We start from the raw sequence: 16,138 nt of genomic DNA on the forward strand, positions 1-16,138 counted from the left end.
GCCAGGGCAGCGCCGAGCCGCTCGCAGGGACCGGCCGGGCGCCCGTGGGGGGCTCGGGACGCGGGACGGGCCGCGCGGCCCCCGCCCTCAGACCCCCCAAAGAGAGCAGAGGTCCGCCATGAACACCCGAAATCTCGTGGCCGCGCCGGGAACCGGGCACCGCTGCGGAGTCCCGGCGGGAAGGCGCAGGGGAAGGTCAGCGGCTCCGGCCCCCGCAGCCCCCACAGCCCCYGGCTGGTCGGGGGGGTCCCTGCCCACCAAACGCTCCCTTTTCACCCCAAAACGAGCCGGCAGGGGACATCCGAAAGGCACACGCGCACTGTGACATGCAGGAATTTCGATTAATTTTTGAGCTTTTTCCCTGTGACGCCAGGGTGGATCTGAAAGGATCTGACAACCTGAGACTCCCGCCCCGTCCCAGGCAGGAGCGCAGTGAGATGGTGCCTTTRGTGCCCAAAGCGGACCTGCTGCCGTGCGGGGCTCATCTGCCGCCGGGGTGCTGGGTTAGGGTCCGATTRGGGTCCGGTTCCTGTCCCCGTGTGACACCCTCCGGTCCCCCTGGCTGCCACTCCGAGCCCAAGGAGCCAGTTCCTGTCGCCTCCTGAAATTATCCCTGTGGCTCGGGTTGTGTGATGGCAGCCCAGGGTGCCCCCTGCTTCCAGGACATGAATTGGGATCTCCCTTGGGTGCCACCTGCTTCCAGGNGGTTCCAGAACGGCTGCTGGAGCCGCACGCGCAAAGCAGAAGCCAAAGGAAAAGCTCCCACAAACCGATGGGATAATTTCCCTGCGCCCCCCCCCCCCGCCTCACCCCATGGCCGCAAGCCCAGGGCGAGGGATCGGAGGGAGACTCTGCCCCTGCCACCACGTGTCCCCACGGGCAAACAAGAGGGCAGAGATAAAGGGGCACGTGCGGGGCCGCGGGCAGCCCGTCGGCGCGGGGCCGGTGGCCGCAGCCTCGGCGGGAGCAGAGCCGCGGCCGGGGGGCCGCTCCGGCGGGTGCCGGGGGGCGGCCGGCGCGGAGGCAGGCGCAGGGAGAGGCTGAACGCTCCTTTCTGTGCCCCCAGCCATGGATAGGAAGCAGGAGCAAGCGGAGAAGGTACCGTACCCGCTACCCGCCACCGTTAACCTCCTTCACGTCCTCCCCGCCCTGCTGCTCCTCCGTGCTTCAGTAATTCATCCTGTTTTTAGCGCTGCTTTTCAATGCTTCAGTAATTCATCCTTTTTTTAAATATTGTTTTAATATTATTATTTTTTCACACCTTCTTCTCGAAAGTTTGTTCCTTTAGTTCTTGCCACCTCCTAGAGGGAGCACAGAGGATTTGCTCCGGGGGCTCGGCTCCAAGGAGGAAACTTTGCAGATTTGGCCCTTTCTTTCTGCTGCTGGGCTGGGGGAGGCGCCGGGGGCGGCTGTTTCCTCCTCGCCTCGGGAAGCAAAGGGCGCGTCCTTCCCGGCTCTGCATCCCAGGGCAGAGTCCCGAGTCCGCTAGGAGACTGATTCACTAGATCCAACCGAGCGGGAGCAGCAGAGGGATCTCAAAACCTATGGAGTCGAATTTAAACATCTTCAGGCAGATGGGTGTCCAACTCCGCTCATCCAAGGGGATGTTTTTGAATTTTGGGGGAAAACCAGCAAGTTTTGCTCCTGGCTAGTGATGGATTTCCCTGCTCTCTGTCAGGGCGGTGGGTGCCTTGCTCTAAGGTTTTTGCACCCACATGTCACAGTCTGATCCTTGGGGACTGGTGGCACCACCCGCAGCTTCCCGGCTGCTCTTCCTGCCCATGCCCAAAGGCAGCGGTCGCCGCTAGGATAATGGGATGGAGGAGCTGAACAAGCCCCAGCCCTTGTAGAACCGGGAGGATCTGCAGTGCTAGAAGGAGGCACYGGGCCAAGGGCTGCACATCGGTCAGCCCTGCCCTGAGCACCGTGTGCTCTTTGGCCAGCCACACAAGGCCGGCTTTAATCTTGCCTCAGACTTGGCTCAACTAAATTCTGCCTCCTAAAAGCCMGCTGTTCTATTTGACTTGGGTTTGAGTTACATTTTTAAGAAGGAATGAATCAGTTTTTGACAATAGTCAGGATTCTTCCGTAGCTGTTTCCCATGGGAGGGGAGGGGTTGTTTTCTGTAGAACACGTGGAGACCATTGGCTTGAAGGTGCCCAGGAGCAGCAGATGCCTCATTATCCCAGGCAGGCAGCATCTCCCACAGCGAGCTGATAATCAGTATCTTGGGACATCCCCTTTTCCTTTTGCATTTTTCAGGATAGCTCTATCTAGGACCCCCTCTAGCATGTGATCCATAGACCCACATCTTGCATTTGTGCTTTTGAGGCTCTGCTCCTATCCGGAGACGTCTCTGTGTCCCAAGAGAGGCTGGGATGGAGTTTTCCAGATGGGAGCTGTTTGCTGCCTCACTGCCATTGGGAGCAGGTTTTGTTTCAACCCTTCCTCTGTGCTTTGCAGGCCAGGCCCTACGGCCTGCTGAAACCCRCCGCTTTGGGCAAGATCCCGGGCAGATTCCGGCTCCATCAGGAAGCGCTGCCCAGCCTGCCCGTGCCACCGCTCCAGCAGACCCTGGACCGGTACCTGCAGGCTCTGCAGCCCATCATCAGCGAGGAGGAATGGAACCAYACACAGGAGCTGGTGAAGGAATTCCGCAAACCGGGAGGCGTTGGCGAGAGGCTGCAGAAGGGCCTGGAGAGGAGAGCCAGGAAAACGGAGAACTGGGTAGGTTCTGTGTCCCTGGGCTGTGATTAGAAAGAGTGGAGATCCGACACAGCTGCCCAAAGGCCGGGGTGCATCCAGCGGCATCCGCACTGTTAGGGCTGCATCTTCCCAACCAGTTGGCTCCTGTTTCTGCTGCGTGAACTCCCAGGACTGGGGATTGCAGAGATACAGGGAGTCACTGATCCCATGTGTGGTTGCTGAAGCCCCTACAATGTTTTAGCCTCACACAGCTCCCTTGAGGAGCAGGAAAACCCTCTGCTCTCGCCCTGCGCCGTGTCCTCCCCCTGCCTTGCTCCAATGTGATGCCTAAAAGCCCATGTGGAAGGATGTGTGATCCTTCCACGTGTGATGCCTAAAAGCCCATCCGCATGCGCGGTGCTGGGTGAAGCCTAAGAGCCCAACGAGGTGCTGGGGGCCAGAGGCAGTGGCCGGGCAGCGGGGCCCACGCGTTGCCTTTCTCCGTCCCAGCTCTCCGAGTGGTGGCTCAAGACGGCTTACCTGGAGTATCGCCTGCCCGTTGTGGTTCACTCCAGCCCAGGCGTGGTTTTACCCAAGCAGGACTTTCTGGATCGGCAAGGGCAGCTCAGGTAAAGCCCTTTTCTGCTTCYCCTGGGTTGTGGGCGAGATGAGTCCTCTCTGCTGGACAGGAAGGTATTCGGGCTGGCTGGGAAASGGAGTATTAGTGTGTGGTCCCCCGSTATGATAGCTCTCCGTGTTGGGCAACAGGGCTGTAGGGACAAGGGAAGACCGATGGGCTGGAAAACAGAGCAATCCAGTGGTTTAGGCACTGGTTTGAGGCTAAACTGGGCCTCAAAACATAGGTTTCCATCTTTGCTGTCACACAGATCTCTGCGTGGATAGACAGGAAAAAGACAGTAAAGACCAGGAGCACTAAGGTTGTGCATGCAGTTAAAAAGAAGCATAAAAAGTAGCCCAGGCTCTAAGAGAGACCACACGGAAATGCCCCTGGAATCTGTCATCCCACAGGGATGGGGGGAGCCTGCTGCTGTCACCCAGACCGTTTCTGCAGGGGACTGTCCCCTCCTGTGTCATTACACTTGGGGATTCATAGCTTAGAAGACCTCTTTCCACCCCCAGCTCTTCCTTGCGACCAGACACTGCCGTTTCTTGCTCCTTTCTGCTACTGAGCATCCCAGTGTCCCGTGCTGAGGCCACCCCACTGCTGCCCCCGAGCACCCACGGAACCTGCCCYGGATTCATCTCTCTCCTCCACATGGGCCCCCTTTAATTTTTAACCAACGCCACGTGCACATATCCAGCTTTAGCCACCAAACTCAAGGTTGGCCTTTATACAGGGTTACCTTTTCCACAGTGACTAACTAGTCATCACTGCTCCAGCGGGTTAAACGTACCGGTCAAGGCTGAGCGAGGGCAAGAACAAATTCCTCCTTTCCACGTAAGACTGGAGGTGCAKAGGTTGAGCCTTCCTGGAAAGTGCAAGACTAAACACCCTGTYTGAAAAGCTCTTGATCGTGTTATTCACTTCTAAGTCATCTAAGTGGAGGGTGAGAAGTTGAGCATTACCTGGAGTCCCAACCGGTGGGATCACGCAGCAGCGTGAACATCTGAACTCCCACAAAAATTCAAAGCCTGGTTTGAAATAGTAGTTTGCAGCTGCAGAAGGAAGTTTGATGGGATGACTTGAGACTCAGAAAGCAGAGATTTGACTTGAGATTCAGAAAGCAGAGGGCAAATGGAAAAAAGTTGAGTTCTCCAATCCTTAATCGAGCAGCTCTGCAGGTTGAAAACAAACCAGCTAAATAACCTCTCCCCACATCTCCCCCTCAGGCSCTAGCCCTGCACCCAGGCTCTTTGCCCCCTCACTTTTGCTTCCCAGCTSTTTTCCTTTCAAGTTTTTGCAGGAAATCTGGGAAAATTTAATTGAAAACTACTTTAGAGACTATCTTATGCAGTAGCCCTTAGGTTCTTGGAGTTATTTCCTTGGATGTGTCCTAGGGTTGGGAACCAATGAAGATGACACTGCCTGCAAACACCACCTGCCCCTGCCACTTGGATGCCTTCCAAGTTCTCTCTTGTCCCAGTCACCTCCTCCCTCCTGGCACGGCTGGGAGCTCCTAGGTCAGCGAGTCCAACCCCAGTGTCCCTCCACATGGGAGCTGGCGTGGGTAGTGTATAGCATTGATCCTAGTAAACACAGGGCATCAGCAAGCAGCTTATCTGCATTTCAGGCCCTTGGATGCCCGAGCAATGGGCTCAGGGTTGCTCTGCAGCAGCACAACCATTGGGGAGGAAGGATATATGAACAAGGGTAGAGCTGGGGCACAGGGAGATGCGGCTGCAGCTTAGCCTGAAGCCTAGAGGTGGCTCCTGGCCAGGGAAAAGCCTAAGTCCCCTTTTCAGGGTAGTTTTAAGACTCATCTTAAGACTCAGGAGTAGGGGTGACAAAAATCACAGCACGCCCATGAGCAATGCTGCTGTTAGAAAGTCAGCTGAACCGATCCCTGCTTTGGAAGCCTGTCCTTGGTTACACAAAGAAACTTTAAAATGCTGCACAATCTCCCAAGGTCCCTTCCAACCTTAAGGATTCTGTGATAGGACTACCCAGCAATCTCAAATCCCAAACGCAGGGTGGCTTCAACAGCCACCAAAGCACATCAGGGACTTGGCAGAGAGGCTTAACCTGCACAGCAGAGCCCTCAGGCCCCGCTGTTCTGGGCTGTTCTTCCTCCTGATTGCATTCGATTGCTTTCCAGGTTTGCTGCCAAGCTAATCGAGGGCGTTCTGGATTTCAAGACAATGATTGACAAGTGAGTTAACGGTCTTCCAACCTTTCTGGGTTCCTTATTGCCATGGGGAGCAYGTATCTGAAGAGAAATATTGTCAGCAATATCGTTGCTTATTGCTAAGGTCATCACCACTGGAATAAAAAARCATATTTATGTTTCTTTCTTAGTGCTTTTTGTTTACTTAATGCTTGCATTGGCACATGTGCACACTTGGAAGGYGCCTGACTGACAGTCCTGCAGATCCCTGTTCAGGATTTTGCTTTCCCAAACAGTAAGGTGCAGCTCAGGCAGCAGGAATGCAGCTTCTTTGGGCTTCCAGTGTTTCTCAGTTCTGGGCTAGCCAGGATGCCCTCTGGAGAAGCCTGTTCCTCCCTGYCCTTCTGAACCTCAACCGGCCTCTGCTTAACCTAACTCCTTTATGTTACATTTTTCAAACGCATTGATGTACATTTAAGACAGGATAGTGATTTTTCCCCTTCCCGAGTGAAAGGCCAGCAAACACTCTGTAGTCCCTATTAAGAAGGATAGTGAAAATGGGAAGAAATGCCCCRCTTTAAGACTGTGCACACTCATGTGCTTCGGCTTGCTGGAGTGGGTGGTAGCTGGCTGCATGGCTAAGCCTGTCCTGTATGGGGAGTGCAGGACTTTCCACTGCTGTTTTTCATCCCCTTCCTTCCTTCCTTCCTTCCCTTGCCCTGTCGTGCAGTGAAACCCTTCCAGTGGAGTACCTGGGTGGGAAACCCCTCTGCATGAACCAGTACTACCAGATCCTGTCATCGTGCCGCATTCCSGGGCCCAAGCGGGACTCCATTGTCAACTACGCCAAAGGAAAAAAGCAGTCCAGGCACATCACGGTGGTCCACAACTTCCAGGTAGGGCTTTCAAGGAGGTTCCTTGCAATGGGGGTGACCCTTTCAGTTGGCCCTGCCAGAGGAAAGGGAACAACCCACAAGGCATCACCGGGGATTTATTCCCGCTCCCTTTATCCCCTTYGGCTTCAGCCAGCAGACACCTGCGATTGCCCTGGGAGAGCAGGATGGAAAAGGTCTCTCTTCCTCTCTTTCTTGTCCCCACAAATTCTCTTTTGAAAGCCCAGACTTAACAGATCAGTCCTGGAATTGTAAGTTGTGGGTGGATAATGAACTCTGCCACCACGGGCAAGTCTCAGAAATGRGAATTCCTCTTAGGTACTGACCCTTGTTACCATGTTTTCTGAGCTCCTTAAGACCTTGGCTGTATTTATGCCCTGCAAAGGCAGTTGGTTTTCAGTCTCTCATTACTGAGCTGCTTTCAAAGGTCTCCTAGTAAGCCATATTCCTATTTCTTACCTCTTCAAAGTGCCATCTTCTTGATTCTGGGGCTGGGCACTGGGGAGTTCTCATTCTCCTTGTCCACTCTTCTCACCTTCAGTTCTTCGAGTTGGATGTTTACAACAGCGACGGAAGCCCCCTTACCACTGACCAGCTCTTCATTCAGCTGGAAAAGATCTGGAACACCTCCCTCCAAACCAACAAAGAGCCCATTGGGATCCTCACCACCAACCACCGAAACAGCTGGGCAAAAGCCTACAACAACCTTCTCAAAGGTCTGTGCAGCCCTTGCCATGCAAGTGCCATCAAACCTACCACCCTCTCCACTCTGCTGTTTAGCGTTTGACTTTGAAAAGGCTTTAGAAGCTCATTCTGGAGAGATAAGTGAGCTTTTTACCCCCAAAGCAGCAGCTTAATTTCACTGCAAAGCATTGCCATGTCTGTTTAGGAAGYGACAGGGATGAAGTGCAGGGTTTGGCTCATAAATGACCTGAAATCATAACCTTTTTTTTGCCTTACAAATGGGTGGGATGTAAGAACCAGGCAAGGGGAGTGTGACTGTAACAGGCTCCCATCCAGAACAACCCAATTCTGTACAGTTTTAGTCAGTGTATACACCACTATTTGAGCAATTTTATATTGAGGTACAACAAGGATCTAGCTCTTTCAAATTTCAGCCTCCCTATGACCAAAACAATTTTCCTTTCAACTTCTGCTATCTCCTGCTCCCTTTCTGTCCCAGATAAGACCAACAAGGAATCTGTGCGTACAATAGAGAAGAGCATTTTTACAGTCTGCCTTGACGCCCCAATGCCCCGGGTGTCTGATGACATCTACAAGAGCCGCGTGGCCGCTCAGATGCTGCACGGAGGAGGAAGTCGCTGGAACAGYGGGAACCGCTGGTTTGACAAAACCCTTCAGGTAAGTGGGGATGCAACAGAGACCCCAAAGTCATGATGATACTTTTTCCTGAGACTATAAATATCTAAGAGGCTCCAAACACCTTTAGCAGGCAAGGTTTTCCCCTAACAGAGGGGAGAAATAAGGGGGGCAAGGTGTGCAGGCTGACAGTGTGAGATGCTTTGGGGGCAAGGTGTGCAGGCTGACAGTGTGAGATGCTTTGGTTTCCCTTGCAGTCACCACAAACACTCCTTGCTGCCTCGGGGCTTTTTCACTGCCTCTGCCCACGCTTGTTCAGCGCAGCCTTGTTCAGCACAGCTCTTCTTTATGTTCCTTGTAAATCCATTTTCTGCCTGTGGTGAACAATGCCTCGTCTGCTTGGAAGCAGCCCAAACACAGGGAGGTCTGTTTCGGGTATTTCCCACAGGCTTGTCACTTTTCCTGTCTCTGCCAGACACTACCCAGGTTATTTTCCAAGCATCAGCTGCCATCCCACCGGTTTTCTCTGATCTCTTCTCCCTTCAGTCTTGTCAGGCTCCTTCAGTACATTCAGTATTCAGTAAATAGCAGCTGCTATTTGAGCTTCTCCTTCTGTATTAGTTGATCTGTCCTGACTCCTAGACAGTAGTGACGTGCTTTAAAAGGATTCTGCCCATATCTGCTGAGTGTTTCCTAATGTTTCTGTTGTTTTCTTCCTGTTTGGAGGAATTTATCCTGATGGAATAAAGCTTAAATGTTTCAGCTACTTGAAAAGGAAGGGTTAGTGAGCAGAAGGTGAGATTATCCTTCTGTTATTCTTCTCTTTCCACAGTGGTGAGCTCAGTGCTTAGGCACCACGTTGGACGTGTTCTTCTATCCACACGATTTCTGCAAATCCATGTAGCAGTGATCCTGGATCCTCTCAGACACACTGGAGGATTCCCATTGCTGCCTTGCTCAATTTGTTACCTTTCCAGCATGCAGGAATGTGACCACTATCCATTCAGAGGCAGAGCAGTTAGATACTGGCCTGGATGCGACCCTGTGCCACTTGCTCTAGGTGTCCCTGCTTGAGCAGGAAGGTTGGACTAGTTGATCTCTAGAGGTCCCTTCCAACCTCCAGCATTCTGTGATACTAAAAGCCCTCTCTGGATAACCCCTACTTCACACTGGCCATGTCTCCTCACCATGGTGTCTTTTCATGCTTCTTCCACAGTTCATCATAGCTGAAGATGGTTCCTGTGGTCTTGTCTACGAGCACGCTCCCTCTGAGGGCCCACCCATTGTGGCTCTTCTGGATCACGTTGTGGAGTACACGTGAGTCCTGCTATCTTTTTCCTCGACTTCGGATACAGGTTTTAAATCACCAGGAATATACTCATCTTCCAGCTCACCCTCTAGGAGTTTGCTGTGGAGGAAGGGTAGTTATTGCAGTTCTGTTATGAGTGGTGAGGATTGAGTCAGCCCAGTTCCCAAGTAATTTTTGCTACTGCTCCCATTCTTAAGGAAAGCCACTTTTCAGAGCTGACGGGAATTTTTTGTGGCGAAGTGTCATAAGGTGCTAGGGATGATGTCTGATTATTTCTATCCAGAATTCTGCTGTGTCAAGCCCAGGGTCACAGTTCTGGGTAAGTGGCTTCACAACCACTTCTTCCTGCAGGAAGAAGCCGGAGCTGATAAGATCACCAATGATTCCTTTGCCGATGCCCAAGAAGCTGCGGTTTAACATCACTCCAGAAATCAAGACTGACATAGAGAAGGCAAAGCAGAACCTCAACATGTGAGTATGAAGCAGCTGAGAACGTGGCCAAGTGACTGAGGGAGTAATTCRTGGTCTCATTTGGAACATGTCAGTGGTTTAAGCAAGAGGTTTTCCTCACTGTAAGCAGGAAGTTTTCCCAGTGACTTCTTAGGTCAGTGCTGAATCTTGCCAAAATGCCCACTAAAGCCACCTGCCAGCAGAAAATTCAGCAAAGATGGTTGCTTAACTATCCTCTTTTAGTGGGAAAGGGCAGGCTTTACTAGATCTACCTGGAGATACTGGAGCATAGAGACCTGAGCCCACCTAACCCGTCACGCCTTCAGCAATGACCAAAAATCTCACCTCCACATTACTGTCTGAGCACAGAGCTTAATTCTTTTGTACAACGTCTTTGGGTAGATCACAACCAAAATCTCTCTGAGCCTTRTGAAAGCAAAGCCTGTACCTTTGTGTTACAAGAACCAATATGCAAGCAAACATTTTTACTTCCTTTCCTTGCAGAATGGTCCAAGATCTGGATGTGAAAGTCATGGTCTTTCATCAATTTGGGAAAAACTTCCCTAAATCAGAGAAGATAAGTCCTGATGCTTTCATCCAGCAGGCCTTGCAGCTAGCATATTACAGGTAAGACCATCAGTAGGTAGCTTTTCAACCTCCTCACCCTTCAGAATCAGGTTCAAATACATGAGTCTATTAAAGGTGTCACAGCCAAGTCATCACTAGGCTGTTGTGACAAGACTCTTAAACCCTGTTTAAACTTCCCCATGCAGTGGGTTGGAACATCTCCAGGTGCCACAGAACAAATGAAGTGGGCTGTAGGAAGCCTGATAAATCTTTGTAGAAACACTTCACAGATCAGTTCAGTGCCCCCTTTCCCCCTCTACAAAAAAAACCTCCACAAAACCACAACCCCAAAAGCTAAAGCCACAAAGCTCTGCTCCACAAGAGGCTGTTCCTGTCAAGTGAAACTCACTCCTGTGCCCTTCTCCATCTCCCAGGATGTACGGCCATTCCTGTGCCACGTATGAGAGCGCTTCGCTGCGGATGTTCCGCCTGGGCCGCACGGACACCATCCGCTCCGCTTCCGTGGACTCCCTTAAGTTTGTGCAGGCCATGGACAAGCCTGACAAATCGGTGAGGATATCGAGGAAGTCAAAAGTAAAGCTTACTTAGCAAAGAAGTAAAAAGAAGCAGAGTAAATAGACCGCTCTCCAGAAAAAAAAAGAGTAAAGATGCCTATTTGGGTAATCCTGTATTAGCTGGTTTCAGTTAACCAGAATTGAAGCTGGTAACTTGCAACTGGGTTAAAATATAGCTTAGAGTATATAGTTTATAGTTAGATACTTTGAGTTTCATTGGGATTTGCTTTTTTATGTACTCATAGCAAGGAAAATTGCATGTAGAGATTTCTAATCACACCAAAAAGTAACATATTGCAGTATCTGTTTAACTAACTCACACTAAGCCCTGCTACGGATGGAGAACTCCGTTCAGAATAAAGCGACTCAGCCCAAGTGGTTTGAAAAGTAGTGTTAGCTTAGACTAGTCCCAGAGGGCAAATACGTCCTCGATCCTAGAAGAGCCACCAAAATAATTTTATTAATTCTACAGCAAAACTAACAGCCAGATCTGTTTGTTCTCCTCAGGACCAGGAGAAAGTTGACTTGCTGAAGAGAGCTACCCAGGCCCACAGGGAATACACTGATATGGTGAGCGTCCTTTATGCAGCCACATTGGGACTTGGGGTGAAAGAAGAGACCTTAAGAGCTTTTGGTCAGCCAGCACAGCCCTCTGGCCATTCCTGCTCATGCACAGGACTAACTCTGCCCTAACAGTGCTCTGGGACGTGACTGCTTCCCCTGGGGACAGTTGTTCAGCTGCCCTTGGTGACAGCCTAAAGGACAGAATCAAATGTCAGAGTAGCTTTCGGGCTGCCCCTCGCTGTTGTTGCTAAATGCCACAGCTGCTCAATGACCCCTTCCACCAGATGCCCTGCAGGCTGCAACTATGACATTGATTCAACTGGGGTGTTTAATTTCACAAGCCTTACAGACAAGACTAAAGCCAAGATTTAACGTTTTTAACTCTGAACACTAAGAGACTGAGGTGCATCATTTGTCCCCCGACAAAGGAGGACATAATTTATTTTGTTTGCCTGCTATTTAGGCTCTCACCTTGTCCTTCTTCCTCACAGGCAATAAGGGGGAACGCAATAGACCGCCACCTCCTCGGCTTGAAGCTTCAGGCTATTGAAGACCTAGTGAGCATTCCCGAGCTCTTCATGGACACGGCCTACGCTGTGGCGATGCACTTTAATCTCTCAACCAGTCAGGTAGGACTCAGTGTAAACAGAGAAGCATGCTCTCATTCTCTGTGTTGGCTTTTTCTTCTAAGAAAGAAGAAGGATCATCTTCTTTCTTACATCTTCCTAGGATGATCTAGGAAGGATGAAGGATCTTCCATCATCTTAAGTAAAACTTTGAAACTAAACTCTGTTTAGGGACTAAAAGATTTAAGCTTGCTTCCAAGATTTCCAAGCTTTATGGGATTATAGCTGCTGCAGCCTTTTTCAGCTGTCTCCAATGCTAGCAGAACCCAAGGCCAAGATCACCAGAAGCATTTTGGTGGCTATCTGCATGTGATAACAAGTGGAGTGAGATGCCCAGAAAGCTTCACACTCATCACCTGTGCTGTGCTGCTCACTCAGACCCCTTTGCTCAACTTACTACAATTTATCTTGGCAAGCAGTTCTCCTTTGCAAAAGCATATCAAAACATACAGCTACTAAGTGCAGAATGCAGCCTGGGTGTGCYAGTACATGGGCCTGACCAAAAGCCCTTCTTCTAGAGGATTTTTGTGAGATGGCAGGGATTTTCTGTTTCCAGTTGTTAGTTTTGTTGCCTWTATGTTGTCTCTGAGTGAAGAAAAGCTTTTTTTTTTTTTTTAAAATCACCCTGTCTCCACAGGTCCCAGCAAAGACAGACTGCGTGATGTGTTTTGGTCCTGTGGTTCCAGACGGCTACGGAGTCTGTTACAACCCCATGGCAGATCACATCAACTTTGCAATTTCAGCATTCAACAGCTGTGCTGAAACGAACGCCGCGCGCATGGCCCATTACCTCGAGAAAGCACTGCTGGACATGAGGGTTTTGCTCCAGTCTACCCCCAAATCCAAACTGTAAGAGGCAAACAGGATGCAAAAGCTCTAAAGGGGCATTCTCGCACGCACTGAAGTTCCCAGTTCCTCAGAAAACAGCTGGGAGGACTGCTTGCTCAACAAGATACTAGCAGAGCATCTCCCATTTTTTTTCAGCAAGAGCTTATAGAAGAGCTATCCGTAAGTATTAGACTGTGCAGCAACAGGAAACACTGTCTTAATCCGAGGTGGAAGTGACTGGTCCTCTCCTGTCACTGCAAAGTGCACCTTTCCGTCCTCAGAGAGGACCAAAACACGATTGTTTTATGGATCTTACTGTAAAGGAATATAGAAAGCACAGTACTTACCAGGATTTAAGTCCATTTGGTGAGGARAGTAGTTCTTCTCCAGAAAGAGCAGGGAATGATGCTTATTATATGATGGAACTACTACACAAGTAAGACTTTTTTGCTGGTTTAGACTTTTGACGAGTCTGCAGAATCTTTCAAGCTTCACTAGAGAATTTTCTGCTACTCCAGCAACTGAACTTTGGCGAGAGGAAAGAGAAGCTCTCAAAACCAGAGCAGATTCAGTTTTGTTAGGAAGCACTGCACTATTTTCCCCAGGTCCCTGACCGTTCCCTGCTTTACAGGTGTGTGACCTCCCTTTGTTGCACTGCCCCTACCAATGACAGAATATCACCACTATAAGTTAAGGTTTTGTTTTCATTTGGGCTTTTCTGTTAAGCATGTTGCTGTGGTCCTTACTACTGTTCTTCAGGCTCAGAGTGAAACTTTGCCTCCTTTCCCTCACAAAGCTTCCACACAGCATCTCTCACACGGGTTTGGGCAGCTCCAGCTTTATGTACTTAAATGTTTGTGGAGGTAAGAAGGGCTTAGACCTCTCTAACAAGACTGTATCCAGCTCACCTCATTGCACCTGTCTTTGGAAAGGGGGAAGAGAGGCAGGACACTGACCTTCTGTTTATGGAAGACACATGGATGTCTCCTTCACACCACACATCTTAATCTATAATGTAATTTTACACCTTGCTGTAAGGGGCAACATCTTTTTGCATAACATGTTATGCTTAAGTGTGCAGAACACTGAGTGTTTCTGAGCAGGAGGCTCCAGAACACGCTGCCATTTCTGGCCCACACAGYTCAAAGCCATTGGAGCCAAAGGAAAAACAGCTGCACAGTCACTTTCCTCCTGCATCGTTCTGCTTTAACAAGGCARAAGATCTTGAAAAGTAGGAATTAAGCTGAGAACTAGCGGACAGCACAGATGTTTGTTCACAGCAGCAGTCATTGTTCTGGCAGCAACAGCCCAGCACTTTTTCTGCCACTTGATTTTTTTTTTTCCTTGTTGTAATATTACTCAGATTTGTGCTAGTTCTATTCTGTTAAAGATACAGATCCCATGACAGTGGTTTTATGTTGGGTTGACAAACTTGAGTTTTTTTTTTATATATACATATGCATGGGCATATTTTACACTTCTGGCATTGGAAGTAGTGCTTACAAAAATCTAAATCTGGCAGAATTCAAGCTCCCAACTATCCTTTTATATAACAGTACATAAAACCATATGGGAGTGAAGAAATCTAGTGCTATTTCTGCAACAGGGATTTAATATTTAATTGCATGCACTTAAAGGTATGGCTGCTGAGACATCCCCATAGACAAGCAGCAGTTGGGGGTTTACAGCCTGTTTTGTTACAGGGAAATAGCTGATCCTGTCTGCCACTTTTCTGGTCATAGACCAGCACAGGACATTGACAAAGTGCCTTGGCAAATGTATGTTTAAAAAAGAAAAAAAAAAGAAAAAAAAACTTGCACAAAGTCTTTTTAAAGAAAAAAGAATCAGTCTAATCTGCTTCTTGAGTAATTCAAAGCTTTTATGTGTTTGGGGTTTTTAGAAGGGTGTTACTTCAAAGCTTTTATCTTATACCTAAATAAACCTTTAAAAAGGAAAATTTAACAAACTCACCTGCACAGCCAGTGATTGTATGAACTGCCACTTTCACATCATCTACATGGATTTAGATTTTGTTGATTTTGTAGAGGAATCCTGAATGGAGGAAGAGTCTAAAGGCAATGGGAGTACTCTGAGCCTGGGAGCAGATGTTGCTGCTGACTCTTCCACTGTGAATTAGACTGGAACTACAAACAGGATACTCAGTATTACCAAGATTGAAGTGATTATGTTAACACAACATAATAGACTATACCTTGCTGGAATAAAACCTGATTTTAGGAGACCTTTTACTCTTGAGGAAAAAAAATGTTTTTCTTTGGTGAAATAATCTTCCTCACTCACCTGAGACAACCTGTGTACTGGGGAATAAGTTATTTTTCCCTGTCCACAGTGCCTTCAACCACTGATACTACAGTATTGCCACAGGAGTATAGGCCCTTTCCTATTTTCTGCCTCAAAGGGGAAGCCTCTCAGAGGAAGGTGCCTATTCAAGATTAAGCAGCTGTGTGCTCTGCTGCAAATGCTTCTCTGAAGAGTGTTTGATAGAGATTTAACTCAAAATCTGGATATCCCACTAGCTTTGGCACCGTGCAGCTGTAAACAGCACAGCATCCCCCTGAAAGACACACAATTCTTAAATCRTTTTGTGCATTTTTAATTATATGGAGCTGAACTTGAGTTTTTTTGGAAGTGCTTGAAAGGACAAGATAAACCTTGTAATGATTTTACTTTAAAAGTGTTTCTTATTGTCCAAGTTCTTAGTTGCAATGTCCTTCCGAGTTGGCTCTTCTAGTTGTTCATTTTTTCCAGTGTCTGCTTGCAAAATCCTATCCCCTCCCTGCTTTTGAATGTGTTTCTTTTTCAAGAGATGTCTGTGGTCTTAAGGCTAAACTAAGGACAAGAATCCAAGTTCTGGAAAAACTACTGATTTGGAATAAATTCAAGAAATGCATAGATTGAAAACGTTCAGACACACTTGGGGCGCAAGTGCAATTTCTGACAAAGCCTAGTAGTGTTTGCATGCTTTGCTGCTTAGTTGTATTAAATACCGTTTTGATAGTGTAATCTYGTCATGCAAAGATTTGAAGTGTTCTTCCAATAAACAGATAAGTGTTATGAGAAGGTTTAAATCTCCTCAGAAACTGCAGAAGCTCCGTAACGATCCTCCTAGGAGGACCACAAGAAGAATGAAGCACAGTGCTCTATCACCTTCCTTTTATTGTCTTGGTACCTCCATCCAGCCCTGGAGGACAGGGGAGGAACCAGAAAGCAGCTGCTGGCAAAGTCATGGATTCCAAAGAAAACATTTTGTTTCAAAAAACTAGTGGCAGGAGGCTTCATACGAGCACAGGGCAATAAGGTAGGGATGGAGTTTCTTTTCTGCAGTGTCACTGATTTTAGAAAATACAGGGGATCACTAAAGAATTCCTACTATTCCAGATTCTGCAAAGCTTTCTAGAAATGGGYAGTAGAAGTCTGCAGAAAATGCAGATTACAACAACTAGCAGAGAACAGTAGAGTTTATTACAGACTCCTACAAGAGCTGCTGTCCCTCTCCTTTACTGCCAAGCACCAG

The 16,138-nt window shown here is 48.7% G+C and overlaps 1 protein-coding gene across 1 annotated transcript; it reads left to right on the forward strand.

The window, feature by feature from the left end:
- The first annotated feature begins 1,036 nt into the window (after nt 1–1,036).
- Nucleotides 1,037–15,211, forward strand: CRAT (carnitine O-acetyltransferase). Its single transcript, XM_026049441.1, has 14 exons — nt 1,037–1,098; nt 2,464–2,727; nt 3,196–3,314; nt 5,463–5,516; nt 6,202–6,367; nt 6,906–7,080; nt 7,548–7,726; nt 8,901–9,001; nt 9,345–9,464; nt 9,948–10,070; nt 10,445–10,580; nt 11,093–11,155; nt 11,641–11,778; nt 12,413–15,211. The coding sequence occupies exons 1-14, from the start codon at nt 1,069–1,071 to the stop codon at nt 12,626–12,628; spliced, it is 1,884 nt and encodes a 627-aa protein (XP_025905226.1). The 5' UTR covers nt 1,037–1,068; the 3' UTR covers nt 12,629–15,211.
- Nucleotides 15,212–16,138: the final 927 nt, after the last annotated feature.

The sequence above is a fragment of the Nothoprocta perdicaria genome, unplaced genomic scaffold, assembly GCF_003342845.1.
Source record: "Nothoprocta perdicaria isolate Ctin4 unplaced genomic scaffold, notPer1 scaffold_6, whole genome shotgun sequence".
NCBI lineage: Eukaryota > Metazoa > Chordata > Aves > Tinamiformes > Tinamidae > Nothoprocta > Nothoprocta perdicaria.